General features: G+C 59.8%; 1 protein-coding gene across 2 annotated transcripts; it reads right to left on the bottom strand.

Annotated features, from left to right (window-relative positions):
* Nucleotides 1-996: 996 nt before the first annotated feature.
* Nucleotides 997-7,281, bottom strand: LOC149851643 (cathelicidin-2-like). 2 transcript variants are annotated; one of them, XM_090030534.1, is made up of 2 exons: nucleotides 2,584-7,281; nucleotides 997-1,147 (listed from the first exon to the last, which is right to left on the bottom strand). In XM_090030534.1, exons 1-2 carry the CDS (start codon nucleotides 2,755-2,757, stop codon nucleotides 1,001-1,003), a joined length of 321 nt encoding a protein of 106 aa, XP_089886660.1. In that variant the 5' UTR covers nucleotides 2,758-7,281; the 3' UTR covers nucleotides 997-1,000. The 2 variants fall into 2 exon arrangements, 1 of the variants encoding a protein (XP_089886660.1); XR_016439616.1 differs by having other exon boundaries at nucleotides 1,019-1,147; nucleotides 1,667-2,717.
* Nucleotides 7,282-10,186: the final 2,905 nt, after the last annotated feature.

The raw sequence follows: 10,186 nt of genomic DNA, 5'->3' as shown, positions 1-10,186 counted from the left end.
GCCCCTCACCCCGTACCTGGCTCCCACCCCCGCGCCGCGCTGCCCCTGGACTCGCATGCACCTCCCCGCTGACTTCTGATTGCCTTTGCATGCCCAGCGTGCCCCGGGACGTTAGGAAATGGGGGACCGGTCCCTGCCCGATGCCCTGAGCACCTCTGGCTCCCCTTCGCTTCCAGGGGAGGTCAAGGTTTTCAGCACCCCTGAGACCACGTGGCTACTTGGGGAGCTAGGGAGAGAGATGGCGTAGCGGAGAGCATTGGAGTTGGATCACGTCGGCTTGCCGTATTCACTCGAATCCAAGATGAGGCCATTTCCCCGCTCCCCACGGAGAAAACAGAGCCTCATCTTAGATGTGAGCACCAGCCCGGGGCAGGCGGGCGCGGCGGCCCTGGCGCTGGGACTGGGCTCGGAGCCCCTGCCTGGGCTGGGGTTGCCCGGGGGCACGGGCGAGACTGCGTGGGGGGCACGGGGAGACCCTGCAGCGTGCCGGGGGGTGCATGGGGGAGACTGCTCAGTGTGTGGGGCACAGGCTGCGGGGTCGACTGCTCCCGTCCTGGCCTGCCCCAGAGCTACCTGGGACCGGGCCCAGGGCTAATGCATTGGGTAGCCGGTGGCAGGGTGGGCTAGTGGTGGAGAGCAGGAACAGCTGGGTCAAGTATCTGGGGGGACAGGCAATGGGGGGACAGGCACCTGTGAAGGCACATGGTAGCGGGGGGCAGGCAAATGATAACAAATTGACACTTTTCCAGATACAGGCACTTTTGCACTGCCTCTGAAGTCAGAGGAAAGCATCCTCCAGCAGCGCAGGGCGACCGTTTCAACGTGCAGCGATGCTCACGGCAGCTCACAGCTCGTCGGCGCCGGGAGGATTCGCCGTCCCATTCTCGTTCACGGCCTCCCAACGCGCAACACGTGTCTGCGCAAGCCTGCCGGGGACGTGGTCCTGGCTGCTGGCCCTGGCCTGGGGCTCAGTAGTATTGGTCATTGGAGGGGATGGGTGCTAGAGCAGGGGACAGCCCCCCCCCCATCCACTCCTTACCCCGTTTTCTTTGAACTGGCACGGCTCTGAAGGGAGTTGGCCCGCAACAGGGCACGTGGTCTCCATGATGGTGAAATTCAGCCGCCGAAACTCAGACGGTTTGGAGACCTGTAGGTAAAAACAGTTGCATTTCTAGGGGAAGCAGGAGGGAGAAAGCCTTTTGTCCCGGGATCCTACAAGCCCGCTGTCCCTCTTGCAACACCTGTGAAATACGTGAGAGGAAAGAGATGGACAAAATATTTGAGCCTCAATGAGCTCGAATGCGCCCCTGGACAATGCCGTGCAGTTCAAGTTCATTGCCGGGGGGGTGAGGGGCTGTGCCCTTCCTCTTTTGTCCCAGGATCGCCTTAAATGAGCCGTCTGTTTCTACCCCGAGAAGACGAGCAGGTAAAAATAAAAAACCCAGGTAAACTTCTTCCAGCTAGGCTGGACCGACAACAGGATACGCACGCACACACGTGTGCACACGCATGCATGTGCACACACACTCTCGTGCTCCCGGACAATTTACACCATAACTAGGCAGAGGGGACACTTCTCTCTCGCCGCACGCTGCTGGTGGTTGCGCCGGCCCCGGCACTGGGACTGCTCTGTCCCTTCTAGATGATTTCGTCCTGGTTTCTTTACCTCCCAACGTCCGTATTGCCGTGCAGGGGTCTCAGTCTAACCTCTGCCACGTGGTTCAGCAAACTGCTTTTCAGCAAGCCTTGGTAGCAGCTAAGGGCTGCATCTGCTTCAGGACTAGCCCAGACACGGGGCAGGATTGCGCTGACTGGGCGCACCTACACATTCATTCACGCACCTGAGATATCGTGCGTTTACTTCAGTACTTGCTTAATGAAGGACTAAGTAAATGCACAGTACCGAGAGTGACTGCCCAGCAGGGCCGGCACACAGTTATTTTGTGCTGCTTACTGCTCGTTAGTCTAGTAACACTCGTTATTAGGCTAATGCACAGCAAGGGTCCCGTGTGCATCGCGTGGGGGTCTTTCCCCCGTGGTTACGATTTCAGTGGTGCCTGGGGGCAGCACCAGACGCCAGATTCATGGTTAGCCGCAAGGAAAGGCCTCTTTGATTCCTTCAGTGCTGTGATTTGAGCAAGAGAGCAACTCCCGGTGCATGGAGTGGGACCAGTTGCCCTGAGGAGGCTGGGAGCGGTTGTGCTATACAGTGGGGAGGGCTATTACTGTTAGACCAGCAGCAGCAATAAATGCCAGCGTTTATTCCTGCACATTACTGAGGATGTAAACGCGCCCAGGGAGGATCAGGAAGAGCTCGCAGATGGAGGGAGAGAGGAGGAACAGGAGCCCCGGGGGATTAAGTGACCTTCTCTAGGTCGCGCAGGGAAGCGGTATCAGAACCCAAGTCCCCCTAGTCCAAGCCCAGCCCCGCCGGCCCCCGGTGCTGTTTAGCTTGGAGAAAAGGCCTAGTCTTGGGCGATGAGATGACCCCAGGCCCGAGAGGTGCCCGGGGTCACGGCGGGGGCTACACGTGCACACCCTGCCCCGGGGGTCGGGCGGCCCGGGGCTCCCCCCCCTACTCACCACGTCACCGTCGGGGGCGGCTCGGAGGAGCTGGAAGGTGTTGTTCACGGCCAGCCCTCGGTTGTAGAAGTCGACGGCCAGGGAAATGGCCTCGTTGGAGCTCAGCTGAGATTGCGCGGCGGCCGCGGGGGCCATGCACCCCACCAGCACCACGAGCGCCCAGCAGCCCTTCATCCTCGCTCCGGCTTCTCCGGGCCGTATGCAGCGCCCGCGCCTGGCACGTCGCCCGCTCTTATATGCTGCCTTTTCCGTTGCTTTGTGCAAGGGCGATTGTTAGCCAACCCCTTCTGTGTGCGGGGCTGTGGCTTTCCCTTGCTCCCGCAGGAAATCTTTATTGGCCAACAGGCAGGGCCTTCAGCATCCCCTCGCTACGGTTTGGTGGGGGAGAGAAGAAAGTGAAGTGGGCGGGGGGGGGATCCACAAATGCAAACTGAATAAAACCAGCCGATGCCTCGAGAGCTGCATCCCTCACAAGTAACCCGGGGAGAGAGGAATGGAGAGGCGACGGGCCGGCACGTGGCCCGGGCCCCCCAGGCATCACCCGTCGGCGGCATGGGGCTGCCGGGGATGCAGGCCCGGCTGCTCCTCTGAACAGTCCCTGACGGCCCTGCCTTCCCCGAATCGCTCCCGTTCCTGGCTGAACTCGCTGCCCCTGCGCCTACTCGTGGCAGCCACCTCCGGGAGTCCGCTGTACAGCGGGCCTCCTCCTGGTTGTTTGAAATCTGCCCCCGCTGCCCCCCAGCTCTTGTATTTTTGGCAAACAGCAGGTCCTTCTTCACTTTATCCTCTACCTGTCACGATTATGTAGACCCCTGTGTACCCCGCTCGGCCTTCTCCTTTCCGAACCGAAGACGAGGATGTCTATGGAAACCAAGCATTGTCTCACGAACGAGAAACAAGGGGTCAGTCCTCATTTATACAGCAGATTTAACAGCAAGTCTTCTGCCTGGCCGTCCGTCATGAGAGCACGGATTGGCAGCGATAACCGCTCCCCGACTTCTGCCGAAGCCAGCGTGAGATGGAGGGGTGCTGTGAGGCTGGGCTTTAGATGGGGGCCAGGGGTCTGCCTCTGGCATGAAATCTGCCCCTTGGCGGACAAGGGTCGTTGGGTGGTGCAGGCCGCCCCCTGACTCTTTGTTCAAGGGAAAACCGGGGAGCAGAACGTGTGCGACGGCAGAGGCAGGAGGCTGGGGAACTGGGGATTTGCAGAACGAACAAGACACCGATTGAGCCAAAGTTAAAAAATGTATAGGAGCGGTATCCAGGACTCTCCAGTCCCAGAGGAGAGGTTGAACCACGAGGCCACGCTGACTGGGTCAGACCAGAAGTCCACCTCGCCCATCTCCCGTGTCACAGCAGCAGCAGAGAGCAGATGCTGGCAGGGAGAGTGAAGCGGCTCTGGCCACGGCCTTCCCCCCGGTCCTCCACTTCCAGCCTCCAGCGTTTGAGGTCTGGGACGCTCCGATGCAGCGGCGGTGCCCGCGCTCCTGTGCTCAGTAGCCGCTGATGTCCCTGTCCTCCAAGAACGCGTCCAACCCCACCTTCACAGACAGGGAGGGTGGAAGGGACCTCAGGAGGTCACATCGAGTCCAACCCCCTGCCCAAAGCAGGACCAGCCCCAGCTACATCCCAGCCAAGGCTTTGTCTAGCTGCAGCTTAAACACCTCCAAGGATGGAGACTGCACCACCTCTCCGGGTGACCCCTTCCAGTGCTTCACAACACCCCTAGTGAGAAAGTGTTTCCTAATATCCAGCCTCAGCTTCCCTTGCTGCAGCTTGAGCCCATTGCTCCTTGTCCTGCCGTCTGCCCCCACTGAGACCAGCCCAGCGCCATCCTCTTTGCAGGGAGGTGAAGGCTGCTAGTCAATCCCCCTCGGTCTTCTCTTCCATAGACTCAATCAGCCCATTTCCCTCAGCCTCTCCCCACCAGGCCTGTCCCCCAGCCATTTTCATTGCGCTCTGCTGTACTCTTCAACGTGTCCACATGCCTTCTGCAGTGGGGGCCCACAGCTGGACACAGGACTCCGGATGTGGCCTCCCCGGGGCTGAACAGGGGCAGAATCACTGCCCTCCATCTGCCGGCACCGCTCCTGCCGACGCAGCGCAGGATGCCGGGACCCTTCCTGGCACCAAGGGCGCACTGCTGGCTCTTCTCTATCTTATTGCCCGCTGTCCCCCCACGTCCTTTTCTGCAGATCTGCGGCCCAGCCAGTCACCCCCAGCCTGGACTGATGCCCGCACCCCGCTTTTTTTTGTTCAGTCTGTTACAAACTAGTGGGGGGGACCAGCAGGCACCGGGGGAGTCCCTGTTCCCCCGAGCACGGCCAGGAGTGACCAGGGATAGCGGTCACAAGCTGGCGGAGGGGAGAGTCAGACTAGACATCAGGAGGCGACTTCACGGTCAGGGCGGCTAGGGTCTGGGACCAGCTTCCAAGAGACGTGGTGCTGGCTCCTGCCCTGGGGGTGTTTAAGAGGAGGCTGGATGCACACCTCGCCGGGGGCGTCTGACCCCAGTGCTCTTTCCTGCCATGGCGGGGGTCGGACTTCATGACCTGCTCAGGTCCCTCCCGACCCTAGAAACTATGAAACTGTGAAACGACTCTGATGGCCAAGAGCTCCCAGACGGACAACGATGCCAAAGCGCACACAGATCAAGATCCGGACACCATTTCTGTCGCACGAAAGAAGACGGCGGGTTTGCCTGGGATGTCTGGACGGGGCTGATCCTACCGCAGGCAGGGGTCGGACTCGGGGTGAGCTCTGGAGCTCCCCTTCAGCCCCACTTCTCTGTGCGTCTCTGATTCTGTTTGACGTCATTTAGCTTCTGATAATGCTGCTCCTGATACCAGAACAGCGAATAGCTAGGGCTCGGGAGCTGGAAATCGGGTGTGACTTGTGTCTGCCGGCAAGCAAATGAGCCGTCCACCCCGGCTCATCTGGGACAGCTTGTCTCTCTGCACCAGAGCGGCGTTTGCTTTGCGCTGGCCAAGCGCGCTGCCCGCTGTCTGCTCCGGCGGCTGTCAGCGGGGGGACTCTGAGTTCCCCTTTGTCACGGTCAGTTGGGATCACGGAAGCAGGCCGGTTCTGGGCCCATCGGTTTGGCGGTTGGGTAGCATGCCTCCCTGCTCCTTCCGTAATAATATCGACAACTCGGTGGCTTTGCAAACACCCTTGCAACACGATTGCAGAGGGGGCATTGTGCAAAGACGTCAGGCTTAACGCCCACCGCCCTACTGGTAGATGCCCCCACAGACTTTTGCAATGCATTTTCTTCAATGCTTCCTTAAAGAAAAGCAGGGTCTCGCTCTTCCCCTCTCAGACAGCTCAGTCCCTGTGTGCTGAGTAGCCCTGACCTGGGGTACAAAGTCAAACTTGGCATATTTACGCTCAAGCTGGCCTAAGTTGGCACATTTACTGCACGGTACAGGCATGCCTGTGTAGACGCGCACCTCTCCTGCCACTGATGTCAATTAAGAGTAACTCCACTGAAGTATGGTGCAAAACCAGTGGTCGGAGGTAGGAAGAAAATTCCCTTATGGACAGTTTTTTCCATCGCCGGCATCGTGGAGTTCCCCGCATCTTCCTTTGGAAACATCAGGGGCTGTCTACGAAGACAGCCACATTGCAGTGGGGACGTGGGGTGGTGCCAGGGGTGGACAGACCTGAGCGAGCTTCGCTCCGGCTGGTTTCAGTATCGACCGCAACGAAGCTGCAGCACCAGGGGCTCCAGCCGAGGCTGCATCGCCCGTCTCTGAATTGCCGGGTGACCGATGCGCAGGCTGTTACAGATAGGTGTGCAGCACAACCTCCTTCTGACCGGCTCGTTTTGTAACAACCCTCCTTTTGCCAACGTCAGCAGCAAAAGCAGATCTTTCCAGCCTCACGGTGCAGCAGATGGATGAGCCCTATTGCAGTCGCCCTATTACCCTGTTCAGGCAGCGAGGCCGGGGAATAGAGGCCTGGGGAAGCGGTGGCTCCCCCCACCGGAGATGTTCCCGAAACAGGTTGGACAGCCGCTGATCGGGGACGATGGAGGTGTAGCGATGCCGTGGGCAGTTCTCCTCTTTCTGCTACGTGTGCCAGGGTGTTTTCAGGCCTTCCCCAGAGGTATCGAGTGTTGGCTGCAGCCACGCCTGGGGATGGGGACCGGGCTGCGCCAGTGCTCCTTCTGGGACAAAGCCAGTGCAGTACAGGAGCGCATGTGTAAATGTGCCCTGAACTGCGCAGTAATTTTGGCTACGGCGCAGTAAATGTGCACGCGTAGACGCACCCTCTGACAACGACAGCTCTCTTTCGGTGAGCTTTCCTCCCAGCCGCAGGGAGGCTCATTATAACGGGGCTGTCCTGCATGCTACAGGGGCGTAAAACGGTTTGATCCCAGCGAATCCTGCCTTTCGCTTGCCAGCGCCTACCCACTGTGCTTTGCTTCCTGACTGGTCCCCTTTAAACGTTATTCTGCCTCTGAAGCCTCTGGCCAGCAGCGTCCAGAGGCGTGAGTGCAGGCTGGGCGGCCTCCCTCTGCAGCACTGCAAGGCACGTGAGCAGCACAGGGGACGTTGCGGGCATCTCGCCACCCTGCTGTGAGCAGCACGCCCTCCACCCTGGGCAAGAGGGCACCGGCTTCTGGGTGCTTGTGCCCAAAAGCTTGCAATTAAAGACTTTTTTTTGCAAAACTCTTGCTGGTCTAATAAAAGATACCGTCTCTACTACGAGTCCTGATTGCCTTTTCCTCTAGATCAATGCGGCTGCGACCTGGGTACCTGGCTTCTGGGCTTTCGCACACACCGGGGGACTCGCCGCAGAGTGGCAAGCTCTTGATTAAGTGGCAATAGAGCATTGCCGGGCTCCAGGCCAGCCAGTACCACGGGCAGGATTTAGTCCCGTTTCCTCCCCAGCATGGTACCGGTGGGTGGGCTGCGTGGGAGAGTCAGTGGTTCAGTGAAAGGCTCCCAAATCCCTGCACATCCCCACCCCCGAGGAGCGTTTCTCTCCCCCGCCTGCACGTAGAGGCAGGAGGGTTCAGGGCGAGACAGGTGGGGAGAACGGGAGGCTGAGCGGGGCGCGATCGTGTCACGCACATTGCTGGCCCTCCAGCCAACAAAGACCCGGTCGTCCTGGGCGCCGAGCTCCCTCTCCTCGCCCCGCCAGCACCCGCAATGAATGGGGCGGTGTCGGTGCTTCCTGGTCGCGTTGCAAGGGAGGCCGCTATGGGAAGGTAGCAAGCACCTTGTCTGCGGGCTTTAAATGCCCGGGGGGCAAACGCACCTGCAGCGTCGACCTCTTCGGAGCTGGCTGTGGAGGAAGAGCCCCCGGGGCATGCCTGCCTCAGCAGCGGGCACACGTGCCTCCTTCGACACGGAAGAGGCCAAATGCCGTGACATTCACTCGGTTAAGCGGGGTCTAGAGCCCCCGGCTCACCCGCACCTGCCCGGGAAAGCCCCCGGTGTCCTCCAGACCCCTCTCTGTATTCATTGCACCGCAGAGGTTTCTGCGCAGCATCCTGGCTTCGGTGGACAGCAGTTTCCAACGTCACCTGCCCCGAGCGGGTCCCCGGGCCAGACCCTGGGCTTGCAATTGCAGCAAAGCAGGTTTAGGTGGGGGCTCGGGAAAGCCTTCCTTGCTGGCAGAAGAGTGAGGCCCTGGGGAGCTGCGGGTCTCCCGCACTGGAGGCTTTCCAGAGGAGACAGGACACGCGGGGATGGCTCAGGAGCAGCGCCCCGGCCTTCCCGCCGCGCGCCACGCTCTTCTGCCCAGAATGAGGTGCGGTCCTCGGGGCAGAGAGAAACGGGGGTAGAAAGGACTGTCCCTGTCCTGGGAACTTGCAAGGAGGTCGGGTGAGATGACGCACTCATCCCGCCTGGGATTAACGCTATAAAAATAGTCAACACATGGAGACAACGATTTGAAAAGGGAGATTAGAGCGGCATTTCTTGGCACGAGTGGCTAGTTCAGTTTGCAATGTTCCCTGTTGACAACGCTCTTGTCAGCTGCAGAGCAAATCGCTCGGTGCCTTCAAGCCTGTTCCCTGCCCTCACCTGCACACGGCTTTCTGTTGAATGCGCCCAGTTCTTGGGTGTTACACCCAGGCCTTTCTCAGGCCACGCACAAAGCAGAAGTCGGTTGTGCCAATTCATCGCCAGAGCTTTGCTGGGCGAGGTGGTCGTTCCTCGTTTTCCTATTGCCCCACGAGCTCGCAGTCCTTGCAAAACTTTGCACGCGGCCATGGATTAAATATGAAATATTCCAAGGGGCTCCGAAATCCCTCCAAAGATCCCTGTTAGCCTATCCATAGCAGAAGCTTTGTAGTTGTTCATGCCAGGAGAGACCGGTCGGTCATTTTGTATAAGAGAGGCTAAGGTGCATGTCCAGTTACGTCTCCATTAATGTGCGTTTCGCCAGTCACTTCAGGGTCTCGATTTTGTGACTGCTCCCACGGTGCTGGGGAGACCAGAGGGCCTCGGTCTAAGATAAAGAAAGAACAAGCCCTATCGCAGCTCACCCCATAACTCCGCCTGGAAACCTGCTGATGGGCTTTCATGAGCACAAGGGCAGGATAAGCCAGGCCGAGGTGAAGCCAGGGGATCGCAGGCCCACGGAAAAGGCCAGCTGGAAGGGACTCTGCCAGGCCGCCGCTCAAGGCAGGACCATCCGTGCCTGCGCCAGCCCAGCCGAGCGCCCTGTCCAGCCTGGGTCCTGGGACCCGCTCGTCTGGGGCCCGAGCAAGGGCGGGAGCAGCCCGGCAGGAGGCTGGGCCGGCGGGTGAGGGTGTTGCGGGGGGGGAAAGGTCTGCCTGGCTCACCGCAGGCCAAGCCAAGGCAACACGGCTCGCCTGAATCGCTTACGGCTTCGCACAGACCCCGAGGGGCTAGACGGCCGCGCTTACGGGGTGCTTGTGTCCTGCCGTCACTTATCCCCCTGTCCGTCCCCATCCCTCTCCTCCCTGCCGGGGGTGCAGAGGTGAAGGGGGACCCCGAGCACGCGGCGCTGCCTGGCACAGCCCGCTCTCGCTGCTTTTGCCCGGGGCTTTTCCAGACCAAAACAGCACTCCCTTTTTTGCACCAAAAGTTCCTGTTGGCACAGACAGCCCTGGAGGTGAAGGCAGAGTTCCCCACCCTGTGAAAAAATACCTTCTCGGGTAGCTGCACTATCTCTAAGCCATCCTGCTAATCAAGTTTGAGTGTATTTAACTCTTTCTGTGCCTGTCCTCTGGCTGGCCATCTATGCTGGCGCCTTCCCCCTGAAATCAATGAGACATTAGGGTCCCCTAGCAAGGGAAGCCAGCGTGGATGCACGGGCACTGCTCGCTGGTTGTGCGGGAGGTGCACCTATATTTGTGCTGCTGCTTAATGCTCTGCAAAATACTTGTAGAGCAGGTACGAGTCTTCAAAGTCCCAGGGACAGAGGACTCGGTCCTATGTGCATCGGGAGTTGCCCCAGCCGGAGCGAGATCTTCCAGTCCCAGCAAGGTTCTGGTGTTGAACGCTTGCACCTGGCAAACCCCCGTGGGAGACCCCTCAGAAGCGCAAGATCGGCCCCCAGTCAAGAATGCTACTAGGTCCAATCGCATGCTTGGTCAGGAGTCAGAGGTGGACGCACACGCGCG

Source organism: Crocodylus siamensis, unplaced genomic scaffold (genome assembly GCF_052110815.1).
Source record: "Crocodylus siamensis isolate JL-2025a unplaced genomic scaffold, ASM5211081v1 HiC_scaffold_617, whole genome shotgun sequence".
NCBI classification, from domain to species: Eukaryota; Metazoa; Chordata; order Crocodylia; family Crocodylidae; genus Crocodylus; species Crocodylus siamensis.
Note: the sequence above shows the minus strand (reverse complement) of the source record. Positions and strands in the feature narration are given on the sequence as shown.

Bases quoted from the DNA above. Each gene is read 5' to 3' on its own strand.
- LOC149851643 (XM_090030534.1), bottom strand. From the start codon at position 2,757: ATGAAGGGCTGCTGGGCGCTCGTGGTGCTGGTGGGGTGCATGGCCCCC. The intron at 1,148-2,583 runs GTGAGTAGGGGG...TTTTACCTACAG, and splicing joins CCGCCCCCGACGGTGACGTG to GTCTCCAAACCGTCTGAGTT.